The 20828-nt window shown below is 38.4% G+C and overlaps 1 protein-coding gene across 1 annotated transcript; it reads right to left on the bottom strand.

The window, feature by feature from the left end:
- LOC105171865 (probable disease resistance protein RF45) lies at positions 979–17350 on the bottom strand. Its single transcript, XM_011093114.2, has 3 exons — positions 17187–17350; positions 13756–14882; positions 979–2902 (listed from the first exon to the last, which is right to left on the bottom strand). Exons 2-3 carry the CDS (start codon positions 14750–14752, stop codon positions 1173–1175), a joined length of 2727 nt encoding a protein of 908 aa, XP_011091416.1. The 5' UTR covers positions 14753–14882; positions 17187–17350; the 3' UTR covers positions 979–1172.

Below are 20828 nucleotides of genomic sequence, written 5' to 3'. Positions count from 1 at the left end.
ACGATTTGTTACAACTATTTATTATTAACCGTCACAATTAATTATGATTAAATGTTAGGAAAAAAATGTAAGCAACCACTTGTGATATTACAAATGAGCAAATTACCCCATTTGTAAAAGAATAACAATTTACCTCCTTGTATTTTCTAAAATACAATAATTTACATCTCTATTTTTTTAAAATAAGCAATTTATCTTCTTAGATAGGGAGTTAAATTGCTTCATTTTAAAAATCACATGAGGGTATAATTACTATTTTTTTTATAGAGATGATAATTTGCTCATTTAACGGAAATAAATTGCTATTCACCCTTACATATTATATTTCTCCTAAATAAATTTTACCTTTGAATAATACAAAAACTCAACGAGTAAGCTTTATATTTGACATTTACAAATGTTGATCTGATTATGAAGACGCACAGATAAAAGTCAAGATCCAAACATCAATAATCCAAATAAGGCATTCGTGAGAATTACGAAGTTATTTGAATATTTTCTCTGTTGTTGTGCAAAATCACAGAGCATGTATTAAGCCTGTTTAGGTTTAGGGAATTCAACCAAAAAAATATAATAAGCATGTATGGTAGACTCAATTCAGATTCCACTAAACCCAATCAACTAACTACCAAAAATAAAATGATAATTATTCTAACTGTACTTGACCAATATCCTACAACACAACTGGAAAAAGATCATAATTATCATGAAATATTATAAAAATTAATGTAAGTCTTAGACCCCCAAATCTAAATTCCTAAACTGATAATTCTAGGAATTATAGACCAAACAAGAACTATATGAGTTGCTGAAAGGATGTAGGTGCAAAATACTAAGACTGCATTTGAATTTATGGATCAGAGCAGGGATTTTAAATTTCTAATGACACTCTTTTCTGAACAAAAATTCATGTTATTGCCGAAGAAGAAATATGTAAGTTGTCGAAAGGATGCACAAAATACTAAGACTACATCTAGATTTATGGATAAGAAGTAGCAAAGCATTTCACATCCCTAATAACAATTGTTTTAAGTAAGTTCATATTACAAAGGATATTTTAATGTTTCAACTCCCATCGCGAACTATATTTTATGCAATCTCGATAGATTTCAAATTTTTTTGATGTGAAGTTATTTGAATTACCTCATGAGCGGTAACATGTATGGAGCTCATTAATCTTCAATGGTGATTGAAGGCACATGCTGGTTCTCCACCATGCCTTTTACCATCCGAATGCTGTCTTTAAATTTTTTATGCATTCCTGAGACTGTCATTTGCTGGAGATGATGAACAAATTGTAATTCCTCAGGCAGCATGATCAGTTTCTCACAATTAACAATGGTTAAAGTCGAAAGCCGGAGCATAGCTCCATCTTTCACAATCCACTTCTCTAAGTACCGCAAATTTGAGAGCTTTAGCCTTCTGAGCTCAGTGAAGCCCGACGCTGAACAGGTCATCTCTTTGCCTTTAAAAGCATCAACATCCAGTTCCAATACACGTAAATTAGGAAGTCTCTCCAGCGTTGTCATTGGATCTTCCATAAGTTCTGAACGAATGAGAACAATCTTGGCAAGATTAGAAGAGATTTCATCGTGAAGCGGTAGCCGACCTATGTGGCCCCCCAAGCACAAGACAATGAGAGAATGACATCCGATAAGTTGTCTCAAGACAGAAATTCTTTCTTCCGTATAGCAATCAAATTCCCTTACTTCCAGGGAAGTGCGGAGAAAATGAACACCTGAATTCATGTTCATGCGTTCTACAACACGTTCAATCTCCTCAAGACTCTCAGTTATACTCAAAGCTAGGTAGCATAGGTTATAACACTGGAGGAGATCGCTAACATTGCACATGTTCACGTCCAGGTTGGTAACTGTCTCGAGCTCTAACAAGCCATCAAGTCTTAATTTAGGAGCACCATCTGTTTCAAATGTTGATGGAAAATATAGATGCTTCAACTTTTTCAACTTCCAAAGGACATCTGGTATGATCATTTTCTTTGTAACCCGAAGATCAAGAACACACAAGAACTTCAATTTTCCAACTGATGATGGTAGCTTCGGCAAATTACAACCTTTAAAGCTCAAGTACCTCAAATGGACTAGTAAGCCAATACCCTTTGGTAGTTTTGTCTCTTGAAAGGGGATTCCCATAAAATCTAAGACTCTTAGAGATTGAAATTTCACTAAACTAGACAACGATCGAGGCCAGACCAGTTTTTTCTGGTTCTCCTTTGCATAAATTAGAAGACACCTCATTTTCTCCTCTTCATCTGTCTTTACTTCGAAAACATATTTATGTTCGTATTTGTCCAAATTTATGGAAAGTCGGCATGAGGAAGACGATCCAGTCGCCTGCTGCGTTCCGCATCCAAAATCCACAACTTTGAAAAACCCATCATCTTTGCCAATTGCAAGAGATAGTTCTCGCATCAGTTCACTAAGTCGGCAAGAATTCAACCTTGTGACTGTAGGCACTTCCTCTTCATGCACCTCAATCATGCTTCTTTGTTCAAGGTCATCCAAATATCTTTCTGCCGCATTCAATAATATTTCGTCTTTTCCGTTGTCTTCTAGTGATATAAATCCTTCAGCTAACCACAACAAGTATAACTTTTCTGCTTCTATCCGAGAATTCTCTTGCAAATACCCCAAATAAAGAAAACATGGTCTCAGAAAATGTGGCAAGTTATCATAACTCAAAGCTAATATTTGTAAGGTAGCTCCAAGCTCCAGGCTCCTCCTAACAAAAGATTGGAGCTTTTTATGCACTTCCACCCACTCCTCCAAGCTATGCTTTGTCGCCATAAAGCCTACAAATTCGAGGATAGCTGACGGCAGGCCTTCACAACATTTTCCCATGTCCTTCCCCATTTCCTCAACTATTCTGTTGTCTCCAAGGTCTGCAAAAATGAGGTTTCACATTACAAAGACTAAACTAAACTACGAGGAAATGGCTTGACAGCTACCGAAATAAATCAGCATCAAGCTAATTAGTAATTAAAATTTTCAATGCGATTCTACTTTTATTTAATACTAAATTTACTTGCTAATGAATTTAGCAACGAAAATGTAGTTATTAATGAATTATCTAAAATATACATACCAAATAGTGTATATTAACAGGGTTAGGACGATGCTATCAGTTTCGTAGCCTTGTCAATAGTAAACAATTGTCCTAAAATTGCTTATGACAATAAGTAATAGCCAACCAATTCAGATCCTTTTTATTTATCAATGTTTCTCATCTTAATTTACACTTCACATTGGCGATGCACATGTATAAAAAAGCAGTCATAAATATACAAGTCGGTATTTGCGAGAGTTTTGGAAATATATTTTTCAACTTCTAGTTTCAAAAGAATACACATAATTAAGATGTCAGGGATGTTATTGTTTTTGCTGATGGAACTGTTTTAAAATGCACTTTGGCTATTTCTCAAAAAATTTAAATTTCTTTTAAATCCACTTTCCTCTCATTATAATAATTTTATTTTAAATTTACCCTTTTTAATTTATTTTCAAAATTGCTCATCTATAGTTGATGTTAGAGTCTTCAGAAATTTGAATAATTTATCACTAACAAAATTTATAATTTCACATATTTAATATAATTCCTATATCATAAAAATTATAAATTTAAATTGCTAAGATTAATTAACAGTTTTTTTGGCCATCTGGAAGTCGTTGTGTATAAGAATGAACACATATATTACATAGTGGTAGCATTATTGAATTAAATATTAAGTTTCTTATTAGTACTCAATATTTTAATAATATAAATGATAAATATTATAAAAAATTAAATATGAGATATACTAATTGAAATAAAATTTCTTATTTTTTGAGGGGAAATAACGATAGGCCCATAACATCCTAGGAGGCCCAAATCATGAGAGGCCCCAAAAACACTTGATAGGCAGCCTAGGTAGGAGGCCCAAGTCATGAGAGGCCCCAAAAACACTTGATAGGCGGCCTAGGTAGATGCCCCATAGAAAGTACACAGGCGGGCGACCTTGGCTGATGCCCCAGAAAACAAATTGACAAAGGAATGAGGCATATTTCCTCAAGATCAGTCTAAGAGGGAGGCTCGCTGGACTCGGCCTAAGGAGGAGCCCCCATCCCAAAATCCGTCAAAGGATGAAGTCTGCAAAGTCTGGCTCAAGAAGGAGGCCCAGTACGAAGGCCTGCTGCATCTTTCTAAGGTCAGCTCAATGGGAAGAAGGTGCCCTCAAGGGGTTGGACTCTTCAGCCTAAGAGGACTCACTACCAGGTAGGAATTTGCACAAAAAAGGAGTCCCCTTCATCCAAAGACTTGCTGCTTAAGAAATGGATAAGGTGGAACATTATCCCCTCCTGAATCCCAACTTCCTCTCTGGGCATACAGAACCCTCTCACCGAAACTCTTGGTACAGAGGGACTCCTTCTCTATAAATAGGGGAGGGTACCCCTCAACAGATATCCTCTTCCACACTCGAGAACTCCTCTTACTGCTATCTACTACTCTAATTTCGTCTTCTTACACACATAATTCTCACTTTTATCATAATTTCTCGTCATAATTCATTCTTATATTCATCTATTCTTAAATTTGGAACTAACTTAACCATTAAAGTGCTAACTTTTTGTTTTGCAGGTCCTCTTTCTCAAGAGTTTTCACTCAATTAGCCCAAGTCCAACATCAAGATCCAAGAACTTTGGATTCGTGCTAAAGTCGCACACATCAATTATTATTAACGTGAATGATGACAAAAAATAATGTACAAAGTTGTCACCACATACAATTAGTGACTCATGTATAATGATGATCTAATGACAACAAATAATAGTTGTCACTATTTTATGTTGTCACTATAGTGTGTCACTAATTGTATTTAGTAACAAGTTTATACACATTTTTTGTCACTAATAATTATATAGTGATAAGATAAAAATTATTATTATATATTATTAATGATAACTTTAAAATTATTACTTGATAGTATATTGCTAATATGTAAAGCAGAAATTCCGGAATACAATGGCAGCCACTAGTTGGAAAGCAGGAGCGGAGGGTAGCTAGGGAGGAGCGAAGCGACCATTGCTGCTGGTAGTAAACTTGCTGCTAAAAGGGAGTGAGGCATCCGAACGATGGTATTCGGTTTGTCCGGCTCGTTTGTTGCACTTCGTTCACCTCACTCGTGCGGGATTCTCCCCGACCACCCTGAACCCCAACCAAGAGTTTACTCTTGAGTAACCTCTTGATTGGGGGGAGGTCCCAGAGCTGTCAGTCTTATTCCTCTGTATCTTTCCGTGTTGTTGTGGTCTACCTTGAATTGTTGATGTCTGATTAAAACAATACTTTGCCGGAAAGGGTACAATGAATTTCTGGTAAGGAGAAGGCAAATCATTTGATGAACAATCTATCATGGGGGTTATTTTCCTGCGGTTTTCATAGGCAGAACTCGTTCGTCATTCCAGTATTAAATAGGTAGGCCCCCTACTCCATTACGTCCTTTCAGTCCTGAATAGTGGGGCCGTATAGCTCTCTTGGCTTACAGACAGGCTTATCAGCCGGGTCTTCAGCCGCTAGCTCTAGCTCTAACTCCAGCTCTCTAGGTATTCCCCTAGGGTAAGAGCAGTAGACCAGCTTATTCTATTCTTCCTGGGAGTCAGAATAGCGCTGGTCGGCCTATTGGTGTACCACTCTTGGTATTAGCAGCTTAGCTCCTAGCTCATAACTGCCTAGTTGTATTAGCTAACCGGTATATACCAGTTGTTCCGGACTTTGCAGTAGTACCAACTGTAGGAATACAGTCCTGGCTCGGGATCTCTACTACATCGCGCATACATACATACCTGCCCGCGAAATGTTCTTTTATTCTTACTCCGTTTGTTAACTACGTGAACTCACTACGTTAATTGACTATCCCTTCCTTTCGGTCAGTGATAGCTGCTCTCTACCGGAGGGATCCGCAGCTCCCTTAGACCAAGGGTAAGGTCGCTGCTCCCCGCCGTCAATGGCCCACAAGCCTGGTTCCAAGGAGCAGGCTTGATGTGCCATTTCCGGTCTTCCTCGAGTGAAACCGCTTTCGGTGCAGTTCCACTCTCGGCTGCGGAACGAATTCTTTGGTCTTCGTTCCTTGCCCCCGGCGTTATGATCGCAGCTATCCCTGAGTCGGTAAGATAGGTAGACCCTTATTCCATTCCCTCCTTGCAGTCAGGAATGATCGGGTCGGATAGCTCTCTTGGCTTACAGATAGGCTTGCAGCCGGGTTTTCAGCCGCTAGCTCCTGTTAGGAAATGGATCGGGTTAAGATGGATAACAGGTGGAATATGAAGGCGATAAAAGACACACGAATTTGTTAACCCAGTTTGGATATAAATCCTACGTCTGGGGGCGATACCAAGCCAGGAGAAAACACTCAAAGAGGAGGAAAATTGAGGAGTACAACACACACACACTTGTATGCAAGTCTTCACCACACGTGAAAGACAACACTCACCCTCGTCTCAACTCTTTCTTTTCTCTCTACTTTATTCTACTCTACTCTACAAAACAATGCTAATAAGAGTAGTATATATATAGCAATGACTTATCCTTTTTCCAACTCAACTTGGGATTTCTAAGTTGAATCGAGTTATCCTTCTCCAACTCAACTTTGAATCGGGTTATCCTTCTCCAACTCAACTTGGGATTTCTAAATTGAATCAGGTTATCCTTTTCTTCTTCAAATCAATCTTCACAACTTAACAATCTCCCACTTGAAGATTGATTAGCTTTTCTCCACTTCTTTCTTGGTACCGCCGGGTTTGTCCACTCTAGTCATCAAGGCCAGTCGAAGCCGTACACAGCTTCAACTTCTCCATCGCAACCGCCTTGGTTAGCATGTCCGCAGGGTTCTTTTCTCCTTGGATCTTCTCCAGCTGCAGTGCCTTCTTCTCCAGAAGTTGTCGGATGAAATGGTACTTGATCTCGATGTGCTTTGTCCGCGAATGGAACGCGGGATTCTTTGCCAGATGGATCGCACTCTGGCTATCGCTATGAAGAATCACATCTGCCTGAGGTTTCCCTAATTCACCCAACAAGTGTTGCAGCCAAATGAGCTCCTTAGCTGCCTCAGTAACTGCCACGTACTCAGCTTCCGTCGTGGACAGTGTGACAACCTTCTGCAACTTTGAGACCCAGGATACGGCTGTACCGCCATATGTGAACACGTACCCTGTAGTGCTCCTCCTTTTGTCATAGTCACTCCCTGCAAAATCAGCGTCAACAAACCCAAACAAGGTAAGCTTGCCCTTACCAAACACCAATGCTCGGTCCTTAGTACCCCTTAGGTACCTAAGAATCCATTTCACAGCTTCCCAGTGCATCACTCCTGGATTGCTCATAAAACGGCTAACTACTCCCACTGCATGTGCTATATCCGGTCGAGTACAGATCATAGCATACATCAGGCTCCCAATTGCTGAGGCATACGGTGTGACTTTCATCTTTGCACGTTCGGAGTCAGTCTGGGGCGAATCACTGTTGGATAGTTTGAACTGATTTCCCAATGGCGTTCCAACCGGTTTTGCATTTTCCATCTTGAATCTGCATAATACCTTCTCAATATAATCAGATTGAGATAACCATAATTTACCAATACCTTTGTTCCTTGTGATTTTCATGCCCAATATCTGTCTTGCTTCGCCAAGATCTTTCATGTCAAACTTTCTCGATAACTGATCCTTGAGCCTATTGATCTCCTTGACATTTGATCCTGCTATCAACATGTCATCAACATACAGGAGTAGTATGATAAAAAACTCATCGAACCTCTTCACGTAGCAGCAATGATCAGCATTGCATCTAGAGAAACCTATCTCTAGCACGAAGTTGTCAAACTTCCTGTACCACTGCCGCATAGCCTGTTTCAATCCATACAGGCTTTTCTTCAGGCAACACACCTGCTGATCATCTCCATTATACCCCTCTGGTTGTACCATGTATATCTCCTCCTCAAGATCCCCGTGTAGGAAGGCTGTTTTCACATCCATCTGTTGTAACTCCAAGTTCTTTGCCGCTACCATGCTCAACACAAGACGAATAGTAGTTAACTTGACAACAGGTGTAAAAACATCAGTAAAGTCAATACCGTATCTTTGTTGGAATCCCTTTACTACGAGTCTTGCCTTGTACCGCTTCTTCCCGTCTGATTCTTCCTTAATCCGATAGACCCATTTGTTCTGTAGGGCCTTCTTTCCTTTTGGGAGCTGACACAATTCCCATGTGTTGTTTTTCTTCAACGAGTTCATCTCGTCGTTCATCGCAAGCTCCCACTTGCTCTTGTGGACATCATTGACTGCCTCTGCGTAACATTCGGGTTCTCCACAATCAGACAAAAACAAGTAATAAAGAGAGCGGGAGTACCTATCTGGGGCCCTTCTCAGCCTCGGTTCTCAACCCAGTGCCAAGGGTGTGCTACTTTCAGTAATCAGTTCCTCCGATACTGGTTCTGGCTCTATCTCTGTCTGTTCGGTTTCGTCCGTTTGAACTCCCACTGAATCCGTATCTGCTGGTCTTATGATTCCGAAATTTGAAATGTCGAGATCAACAAATCCCTTTCCTTCTTGTCATCGTCCGGGCTTACCTTCCTGTCGTTGTACATTACATCCTCATTGAATATAACATTCCTCCTACGAATTATTTTCCGGTTTTGATCATCCCAGAATCTATACCCAAATTCGTCAGTCCCATACCCAATGAATGTACATTTAATCGACTTAGCATCCAGCTTAGTCCGATCATCGTTCAAAATATAAGCTGAACAACCAAACGTACGTAAGAAAGAAAGATCCACTTTCTTACCACTCCATACCTCTTCTGGTATCCTGTTGTTCAACGGGACAGAAGGCCCTCGATTGATCAAGAAAGCAGCCATGTTGACTACATCTGCCCAAAACATCTTTGGTAGTCCGCTCTTCAATCGCATGCATCTCGCACGCTCGTTCAGTGTTCTGTTCATCCTCTCAGCAACGCCATTTTGCTGAGGTGTCCCCGGGATTGTTTTCTGCATTCGGATTCCATGGTCGGCGCAGTAATTCTTGATACCTTCACTGTTGTACTCGCCACCGTTATCCGATCTGAGACATTTCACTTGTAGACCTGTCTCATTTTCTACTAGTGCCCTCCATCTCCTGAATGTATCAAAGGCATCAGATTTTCTTTTTAAGAAATACACCCATACCTTTCTAGTGGAGTCATCGACGAATGTCATGTAGTACGTTGATCCACCAAGAGATGACACTGGTGCTAGCCCCCACAAATCGGTGTGAACAAGCTCCAACTTTTCTTTCCTTGGAGTTCTTCCTGTGGTCAAGAAGCTCACCCGCTTCTGCTTTCCGAACACGCAGTGTTCACAATGACCCACCTCCACCGATTTTAACTTGGGCAACCGTCCTTTCGACTTCAGCACGTTCATTCCTTTCTCGCTCATGTGGCCCAAGCGATTGTGCCACAGGTTAGCCTGCGATACAGTTCCTGCAAAGGGGATGTTTGAACTGGATCCTCCCACCATGTAGAGCGTTCCCGACTTTAGTCCTCGTGCCAAAGTTATTGCTCCCCGACTGATCTTCCACTTCGCGTCTCCAAATGTCGTGTGGAATCCATCACTATCCAGCTGTCCGACTGAGATCAAGTTCCTCTTCAGTCCTGGTATGTGTCTCACATCATGTAGGGTCCAGCATGACCCATTCGTTGATTTGATCCGCACATCTCCCTTTCCTACAATCTTGAGGGGTTTGTTATCTGCAAGATAAACTAAGCCAAAATCACCTGAGGTGTATGGCTCCATGATGTCTTTGTTGCTGCATGAGTGGAATGAGGCCCCTGAATCCACAACCCAATCATCGGAAGAACTGCTCACACTCAACAAGAGTGCATCCGTGATCTCTTCCGTGGCGGCATTCGCTGTCCAGCCCTCCTTTTCCTTCTTTGGCGCCCGATATTCGCTTTTCATGTGTCCGGGCTTCTCACAGTTCCAGCACACCATCTCCTTCTTGCCCTTGTTCTTCCCCCTGGACCTTGACCTTCCACGGTATTTACCCCGTGTGTCAAGTCTCCCTCTAGACTCTGTATGTAGTGCAGAGCCAGATGATCCACCCGTTTGCTTTCTACGGGTTTCCTCGTTCAACATCATGTCTCTGATGTTGTCGAACTTCATCTTCTCCTTCCCAGACGAAGTGCTCACTGAAGTAACAACCACATCCCAACTGTCAGGTAAAGATGAAAGCAAAATTAACGCTTTTACCTCATCGTCAAACACGATATCCACAGACGCCAGCTGTGTCGTGAGTTGGTTGAAGTCATTGAGGTGATCGGCCACCGACTTCCTCTCCTCCCTCTGCAACCTGAATAGTTTTTTCATCAGCATAACCTTGTTCATTGCTGAGGGTTTCTCGTACATATCGGCAAGATTCTGTAGGACTTCCTTCGTGCTCTTCGCTCCCTTCACATGATAGGCGACATTCCGAGAGAGCGACAGGATTATTGCGCTCATCGCCTTTCGATCGAGCACCTTCCATTCTTCATCACTCGTCTTCTCGTACTTCTCTGCAAGTGGTTCGTACAGGTCCTTCCCGTACAGGTAGGCCTCCATCTGCATACGCCAAAACCCAAAGTCGGAACCATTGAACCGTTCGACTGGAAACTTTCCCTCCATCTTAACTCCTTGAACCAGGCTCTGATACCAGTTGTTAGGAAATGGATCGGGTTAAGATGGATAACAGGTGGAATATGAAGGCGATAAAAGACACACGAATTTGTTAACCCAATTTGGATATAAATCCTACGTTTGGGGGCGATACCAAGCCAGGAGAAAACACTCAAAGAGGAGGAAAATTGAGGAGTACAACACACACACACTTGTATGCAAGTCTTTCAACACACGTGAAAGACAACACTCACCCTCGTCTCAACTCTTTCTTTTCTCTCTACTTTATTCTACTCTACTCTACAAAACAATGCTAATAAGAGTAGTATATATATAGCCATGACTTATCCTTTTTCCAACTCAACTTGGGATTTCTAAGTTGAATCGGGTTATCCTTCTCCAACTCAACTTTGAATCAGGTTATCCTTCTCCAACTCAACTTGGGATTTTTAAGTTGAATCAGGTTATCCTTTTCTTCTTCAAATCAATCTTCACAACTTAACAGCTCCTTGCTTCCTCAAGATGTTAGCTTCGAGCTCCTTCTATGAAGAAGCTCTCGCCACCTCTTTCGGAGGCTGCTTTAAGTTCCCCAGGGTCGGTAAAAGCTGGCTTAAGGTAGAGCCTGGGGGCAGCTACCTTAAAGAGCTACATTTTTCTCACTGTCAAGGCTCCTAGAAAACCCATTGAGGGATAACTATAAGGGGCAGTTCCTTAAGAGGCCTTATTTGGCATAAAATGAGCTATCAATTTACTTAAGAGATGGTCGAGATCACCTTAGCTCGGTCTCCCTGAGAGTATAGATTGCAAGCGGAAAACAGGGTAATAATCCCCAAGCGTCCGTAGGTGGTATGAGGGAATCTATATAATGAGGGAGGTCCTAGGCACTTTAATGGGCAGCGAAGGCTACGAGACGGCGGCCATCGCTCTACAAAAGTCTAACAAGGAAAAACTACAACTCAAAGCAGCAATGCAACAGACCCTCACCCTCGATGGATTCAGATGCTGGTCCAGGAGCTAATAGAATCCTAAAAGAGGTCTCGAGGGCTTTAGCTATCTATAAGACTGCTCAGAACACTATGATAGAACAGATAAAGAAGAAAGAGAAGGAACTCAATAGCTACATCTCATAAGGAACATCCAGCTCAGAACTCATAGCTCAGAGTCCAACAGGGATAGAGCAGTAGCGGCCTTACTCCATTCCCTACTTGCAGTCAAGAATGGCCGGCCGCACACACTTGACTCCGATAGATGTCAGCTTCGAGCTTCTTCTTCGAATCAGCTCTCGCCTCCTCGATCGGAGGGATTTCCCAAGTCGGTAAAATACTGGATTAAAGAGAAAGACCTAAGGGCATTCTCTTTAAGGCAATAGCAACTACTTTCTAACAGTTTCTCACTCTGAAGGCTCATTAAAAAACTATTGAAAGTAAACCATCACAAGGGCTTCCTCAAGGGGCCTTATTTGGCATAAAATCCATGGCATCTATTCGCTTAAATGATCATAGAAACTAGTCGAGCTATCGAATGAGGTTCTCGGGCTACCTCACTTGCCTATTGGGGAATCATAAAGCGATAACATCGAGACTAGACGAGACGGCTATGATTGGTATTTCCGGAGCTAGGTAGTAAGGAGTGAGGAGCTCGCCTGCATACCGCTCTATCTAGAAATGGATAGGGTACGTCGGATGAAGAAAATGACTCCATACGGGATGAACAACGATGGCGAGTTTTTAATTGTATAATTCTAGAATGGCAAAGGCACAAGGCAGCAGGGATAAGGACATCTAATTTAAGGCCTCGAATAGGACAAATAAGATAGGGCAAGCGGATCTAGGCATATAGTCCACTCTTAGGAATCTGGTATATGGGTTGGGGTCTTTTTATTTTCGGAAACAAGGAAGGAAATCCCCCATTATTACTTGATAGTATATCGCTAATATTATATTTTCTTGTAGTGACTTTTGGTCATTCAGTTTATGAATTTAGCACATTTGATTTCATAGGCTAAAAATTTATAACGTTTTTATTCTATAAGATAAAAATTATAGCATATTTAATCCTATAAGATAAAAATTTATAACATCTGTTTTACTTAAATGCTATAATTTTTAAGCCTATAAGATTAAATGTGTAAGTTGATAAACTTTGAAACCAAAAGTGCAATTTGCTTCACTCCCTACACTAGGGTATGGTGCATATATAAAGCAAAGTACGAAGTATAGCACCGATTCAGGCCAATGATCCCGTCTACTGAGTTGAACTCTGCCAATATTATAATGAGAATCAATAAATCGGGAGAAACCTAAGCTAGTTATGAGACTACTGGCCTACAACCTGGAGCCCCGGAACAAGCAATTACAATTAATCAAGATCTTAAACAAAGCAGTCCAATTTGGAAAAACTGCAATTTTAGTCTTATAATTTAGGAATTTGATTGAAAATTTTCATATGATTTGCATATAAATTAAATAGCAATTTTAATTTGTAAATTAATTTATGCAAAATCAAAAATCCCAAATCCTAAAAATGAAAACTCCTCTTAATCACAAGACTAAAAACATAATTTAAATTGGTCATATGCAAATCACATGCAATTTTTCAAATTAGTTGAAAAATAACTATAATTTCTCACAATTTAAAAGCAGAAGACTAAATTAAAAAAAACGGATAAATTATAAAGGGTTCGCAAGAGGTTTGCTCTATTACAAATATTTTCTCATTATTTGAAAAATTAGAAATACTTTCATAAATACCTCCTTACAATAAGCTATCGCAAGCGATAATTATAACTTTAGAAGGTATATATACTTCTCTAAATAGTGAGGATATATTTATAGTTATAACAAACTTTAAAAAAGTTTCTTATAATTTATCTTTCAAAAAAATGCAGTACTGAGAATACCATTATTCATACTCGACTAAAATTTCATTTTTCGTCGTCAAATAATGGCGATTTTGGCCCTTCGCAAGACGATGATCTTCACCAAAGAAAATGTTATTCTCGGAAGAAAGAAAAAACAAAAGGCTTTGCAGAGCTGTAAGTCATGATTTAATTTCATCTTGGCAAAGCCGAAAAGCTGACTGACCTGGTACGGCTGTCGAGAGGACGCGCTTCAAAAATAACTCAGAGCTTTCGTCCGGGGTTAAGCACCTCAATTTGTGGATGTATCTCCTTGCAGCCACAATTTCCACAGTTTCCACCACATGTTTGACCCGAGTTGTGATCAATATTTTGCTACCCGTCTCCCCCGATGGAAAGGCGATCCGCAGGCTTTCCCAAGCATCCGACGACCACATTGCATCCAGAACAATCAGGCATCTGCTTTCTTGTTGGATTCTGTAAACCCGTTGGCTCAACTCTGCTTCATCAATGTCTGATATGCGCCCTCTATATCGTGGATAAAGTTGCATATACAGACCTTCGAAAATCATTATTGGCTGGAAATCTTGGGATACATGTACCCAGGCAACAGCGTCGAAATGATTCTTGATTTGGTGATCATTGAACAATCTCTTAGCGACTGCGGTCTTGCCTAATCCGCCCATCCCACATATCCCAATAGCCCTGTACTCCGGTTTCATTATATATGACCGCAGTTCGTTTATCTCGTCCGCCATTCCAACAAAATCCTCATATATTGTGCGGCTTGACAAATATTCTACTCTTGAACTTTCTTCTTGGCCAGCGCCATTTCTCCTACTTAACTCTTTATCAATCTCAAGAAGGTGATAAATCTCGTTTTCGATTTCTATAATCTCTGAATAGATTTCACGAAGATCTATTCTCACACAGACCAATTTCTTGAAAAATCTAAGGAACCATCCTCCTTGAGTGGCCACTACGATGCCAAAATTCTCCTTCACAATCGCAAACCTGTATATAATGGCATTAGTGTCCCTTTGAAGGCTGACCCTGTATTCCGAAGTTAGTCTATCCCGAGAATTATTCACGGGAGATGGTAGCATCTTCAGCAAGTCTTCTATTCGTCCGATCTTCCCGGCCACCTCATTCGGTGATCTCGAAAGCTCCCTCGCCTTCTGTCTCAGCAGTTCGAGAAGAAAGGAAACCGCGGCGTCCGCCATCGCAGCTGACCGAAAGCTATATCAAGTAATTAGCACGTCGACAATGGTGGGAAGGAAGAGAGAAAAGCAATCTGATGTCCGGGAACGAGAGTCGAAGACCTCATTGACAATGTGGTAACCTGCAACTTGGCTGCATTCTCTCACCCAACATTAAACAATTAGTCACTGAACAGTATTAAATAATTATTTTAAAAAATTGCTGGTTCAGCGGACTTTGGACTTTGATCCAAATATCTTGCAAGTCTTAGAAAGAGCCGTTGTAAAAAAATTAATTAGAAGAAATTAAATATAAAATTATATTCAATGCCTAACGCCTCTACAAAATTTCTAATTGGCCTTTGAAGTTTCCAAAACGTTACATGTGCAGCTGGACTGTTTGGTGGGCTTATTTATTTATAATTTTTTTTAAAAAAATGCACAAATACTGCAGTGTTGCAGTATCAATGCAAGTCTTTACTCGGAGGAACAACCTAAAAAATAAAGGGAACTACAATTATCATTCTTAAAATTTAACATAATTATAAATATTTATTAATATTCTCCTAATTCTAATATCCGTCAAATAATTAGTTCATTATATTAGTTTTTTAAGGTTTTTATCTATTTTTTTGTGGTAAATTGACCAAAATACTCTTATGAACTAAAAATTATAATTTTATTTATTTTTTTCAAAAAATTAACTCTTTTTTATTGAATAAGTGGATGACTTTTTATAATTTTTTATTTTTTCATATACTCCATTCGATTTTTATACAAATTTTTATTTTTTTTAAAAAAAATACAGTAACGACAGAGTTGACAATTTCATACTTTCATCTGAGTGTTACATCATTTCATCAAACATCAAAGAGGTATTTGTAACTTTTCAAACAACAAAATGGCATTCGTAATTATCCAAATTTAAGAAAAAATAGTTGTAATTTACCCAAAAAATTAATAATTTTGTTTTTACTTGTGAAGTGGAACTGAAATAACACGCCAAAATAAATCATTAAATTAATCAATGAGAATAAAGTTTCCAAATTAAAAAAGTATGTGAGGACACACACTTTTCTTAGTAACATTTACAAACTCCGATAACTAAAGAATACGAATTACGAAAAATAAAAAAAATTACACGATATATTTTCTATCTTAAAAAGATAAATGACTAAAAATCAAAATACAAAATATTTTTTATATTACTAGCCGTTGTGGCACGCTTCCTTGCTTGTATATAATAAATAATCTTTCACAGTCTAAAATATATTATAAATAAGAGTAAAATATATAACTAATACATTACATTAATAAAAAGAAGGAAAGAGAAGAAAAATTGATCAATTAATATAAAATTTGTAAAATTGAATAAGTTATTATTTTATCATGAAAGACATTTTTAACTTCATAAAAATTAACGCAACGATATCATTAATCGTGGTTTATGAGTGTTGATGGACTTTTATTTCTATATTAAAACAGATATATCAAACTATATTATAAATAAATTTGAACCATTAATTAGAAGAGATTAAATGTAAATCATAGATCCAAGTGAAAACAAATATGAATAGTAGATATATTGTTGATGAGATTTGAACCACTTTTCTGTATGACATGATATTTAATAATTTTATAACAAGGCTAAAAATGTTTTTTTATTATTAACAAAATAAAAAATATATTAAATTTGTGCGTGTCATGCACCTCTCATTTCAAGGGGGTGTTCGCAATATTTTAAAAATTATAAGGGGGGTTTTGCATTCTTTTGTTTTTTATAGGAAGATTTTTTTAAATTCCAATATCATAGAGGGGTCAAATGTACTTGAACCAAATTCTAATTTTAAGTCGTTGGCTTTGAATTAAGTAAATTCTAATTTGAATCAATCCATACATATGAATACATAGCTATCTAAATATCACTAGATGACTTGTGAAAAAAATTTGTTGGAATTAGGAATGATCAAATTAAATTAATTACAAATCAAGTATATCATACTTGTTATATGATTATCATTGTTTCTATACTCCACACTAATTATACGATAAGTGTATTACACTAGTCATATATAATTGATTTAAGTTTGACTGAGTCGGGTCGGAACAAGAATTTTCCATTGACTTGTACAGTACTACCAAATGGTTTGTATCATTAAACCACACTGGACTAGGCCTGTGCATTTCGATTAATAGAAAATTCAGTTCGAGATTTTTATTATTTGGTTTCGGTTCGGTTAAAATCGAAAAATAGTTTTTTTTTCTCGTAAATTGTAAAATCACTTCAAAGTTCAACCTCAATACTTGCAGATCTGATAGTGTGAAATCACTTTAATACAAATTCAAGCACACAATCAATGAATCAATCAATCAAACAAAAAATTTCTATTAGGCATTTCATCAAACACCTTCAAAGCAAAAATTATAAGTCAAATTTTTTGAAGAGCAAAGTACCTACCGATGGAGAAGATTGGTGGAGGGAGCTCTACCGCCGGCTGGAGAGTGGACGCGCGTGTTGCCGTTCGTTTCTCTTCTCTTCTCAGTTCTCTTGTCTTCTGTACTTTTGTTCTGCCTTTCAGCTGCTTCTTTCTTTTCCTTCTCTAACCACCGATACTATCTATATTCTATAATAATATATATAGTAATATTCGGCCGGCTTAATCGTTTTCTGAAGACACCTAGACCGGACCACATCTTAAATTGCATTTTCTGGATCAATATTTGTTTAATTAGAGGTACCTACTATTTTATATTCATCAATTTATTTATCTTGGTAAAAAGTAACAGTTGCCATTCTCCTTGAAGTCTTCCGCGTACACCCATCTGAATAGTTATAGTTATCCTTGAAGAAGGGTTGTTCATCAGTGCTGTGGTCTTCAAATCCATAGATATATATGGAGGAAGCTTTGGGTCTGCACGAAGAGACGACGGAGAATAGCCAGACGAAATGCATTCAGGATCTGAGCAATCGGGTTTACGAGCTCGGCCTCAAGATTGAGCAACTCAGCAACTCATCCGCCAATTCGGCGATGCTGCCCCGGATCGAGTTCCCCAGGTTTTCTGGCGAGGACTTCAGTGGCTGGATTTACAAGTGCGACCAATTCTTCCAGGTTTACAAGAACACACCCGACGAGCTGAAAGTGAGACTAGCCTCAATTCACATGGAAGGTGATGCTCTCCGTTGGCATAAGAAGTACATGAAGAGGCAAAATCCAGCGCCTGTGTGGGACGAGTATGTGCGTGAAATGAGAACAACGTTCGGGGTCCAGGGTGAGTCAACCCGGCCACTGGTCGAAATGAAAAGGCATCGTCGGCGGATATGCAGGCTGCAAGAGATGGACGATGATGGTGATGACAACGAAATCTACCAACTCAAAGAAGATCACTTTAGATTTGGTCCAATTTACGCTAGAAGTGAAGATAAATATTACAAATATAAATTGGAGTCTTGGGAGCATGTGCAGAAGAACTCGGACGAGAGGCCCGCAGTAACCATTGGGATCTACACATCTGCAGTTAGATTAATAGAAGAGGAAGCAAAATCTTGCTATGCTGATGATGGAGTAACTAAATCCCTGACGGGGCCTCAGTTCCGGGAGATGATGATAGAGGACGGATGTTTCTTCCTCCAACTGGCCTTATATTTACTCGGTGGATCCCAGCAACTCAGATATCCTGCTGATCACGACATATTTACCAAGAGGAGTAACCCTCCGAGATTTAGGGATGTGAAGAATTGGATTGAGGCCATGTTTTTTGTTGGAAACCAAATTCCCCTAGTGGTGCTTAAGGAGCTAATAAAGCAAAGCTACTTCGAGAAAGTGATAAAGGCAGGGAAATGGAAGCAGCCATCGGAGCTTTTCAGGAGGGCTTTGTACGAGTTGCTTCTGTTGCCTGAACTGGAAGCTCAGAAGTCGAGCGCTTCGAGAGCGGCTAAAGGGATTTGGGGAAAGGTTTTTGCCTCAAGAATCCAATGGCTATGGCTGCAGCAGCAACAGCCTACCGATTTGCTTCATGGCCTCCAATTGCTGATTCTTGGCCCAGAACTTGACCCAACAGAACAAAAAGAAGAAGAAGAGCATGAGGACTTGGAAGCTCAATATGAGACAGCTGATACTTCGGGTGCCATTGACGAGACAACATCATCTTCTGCCACCGATTTGAAACAATCAGGGATGCATTTTTGGCCTTCAGAAGGGATTGGCAGCAGAAGGATTTGTTTCACAAATACTATGTTCCTCTGCCATGGATATCCCATTCTTCACTTGCCTCCCATCTTGATGGAAGACGACACGGAGCTGATGTTTCAGTCTCTAAGAAACTACGAGATCAGCCAGAAATTGGGTGTGAGGCAAAGGGAGGTCTGCTCATACATTCGGTTCATGAGCGAGCTAATCCCCACGCCTGATGATGCCAAGCTCATTGCCGATAAAGGGGTCATTCAGGGAAACCTTAAACATAAGCATAAACTGCCTGGAATTTTGAGAGGGCTGGCTTCCAGGGACAACTATAATCAGAATCTTCGCGTTGTGAAGCTCAAGATTAGCGATTATTCGCCCCCGATATGGAAGAAGTATTGGCACATCATCAGTCTTGGCCTCATTATCACAGTTCTGCAAACTGTTTACACTATTCTCCCCTACTATAAAAGCAGCTAGAAATGATTTCATCTCATTCATCAATTTATTTCCCTACTCAATCGTTGTCCGATTTAGAAGAATGGAACCAACCAGCATTACTATTTGATGTGTTCTGAAAGTGTATAATAGCCTCCATGAATGGAATAATTAGAGAACTCAGAGAGATGTCTTAGAGTGTATTCTTTTCTATTCATGATGCACAGTAGTCAATCTGTCCATCACAAGTAGTTTTTTAATTTATTTTCACTAGTTCTCGTTGCACCCGATTTTCGTGATCATATAAAATGGATTTTGATGAGCGATGATAAGGAAAAAAAATTGTGAGAAAAACAAATTATAATTAGAAATGGTAATAAATATGGAAAAGTAATGTGAGAGAAGTGTAGAATAGTGGGTAGTTTACAAAAAAAAAATATATATATAATTGTGAGATTATTAAAAAATATTAAAATTACTAATTTGAGCAAATTCTTTTAAATGAAAGAAATAAAATAAAGGATAAACTTGGGTATTCAAAAATTGGTACGACAAAAAGTTTTCTTTTATAATAACTAGTAGTTGTTGCACGTGATTCTCGTGAACATTTAAAAAACTAATTGTAATAAGGCTCATTAAAATTATGAAAATTTGTAAAGAATATATAATTATAAAATAATTAAAAAAATATTAAAATTACTATTATGAGTATTTTTTTTAAAGAATAAAATAAATAAAAAGGTAAAATGAGCAAATTAAAAATTGATACAATCAATATGTTTTCTTTTATAATAATATAGATATCTGATTACATCAAGCACGGAACTGTGTGCATACTTGAAGAGTTCACCGACAGTTTTGTATTTTTGAGCTTGAGCTTTGAAACTACAACATTTCTTTTAACACATTAAATTAAAATTATTGACCGTCTAACAAAAACGACCCCTGAGAAAACCCAATAATTGTAGGGGGTATTTGTTAGACATCCACTAATTTTAAAGGGTACTTTTAATTTTTTAAACAATGAGAATATATTTCTAATTATGATAAATTTTAGGGGAGTTTATTATAATTTATCCTAAATAAAATAAATAATTAAAAAAATAATAATTTTATAAGCACACTTATAATAAGATCTTTCTTTATTATTTCATAATAAGATAAGTAATAGGTAATAATAGAATTTTTATGAGATCTATCTTAATTAAAAATATATTATCGTTATTTAAAAAATTACAAATACTTTCTTGAAATTATATTAATGCCCCTACAATGAATTGTCACAATAAAATATTATTAAGATCTTTGTAATTTCATAAAATAATTATAATTTTTTAAATAACCAGAACGTACATATAATTATAGTAAATCTTAATTAGGAGAGCCCGTCATAATGTATTATAATTAATAAGACATAATTATCTTGAACAACTTGCCCTTATTAATTCGTACTAATGTGCTGTCATGTGCATATACTATGTTAA

The sequence above is a fragment of the Sesamum indicum genome, linkage group LG10, assembly GCF_000512975.1.
Source record: "Sesamum indicum cultivar Zhongzhi No. 13 linkage group LG10, S_indicum_v1.0, whole genome shotgun sequence".
Taxonomy (NCBI): Eukaryota; Viridiplantae; Streptophyta; class Magnoliopsida; order Lamiales; family Pedaliaceae; genus Sesamum; species Sesamum indicum.
The sequence above is the reverse complement of the archived record's forward strand: the minus strand, read 5'-3'. Positions and strand labels throughout refer to the sequence as shown.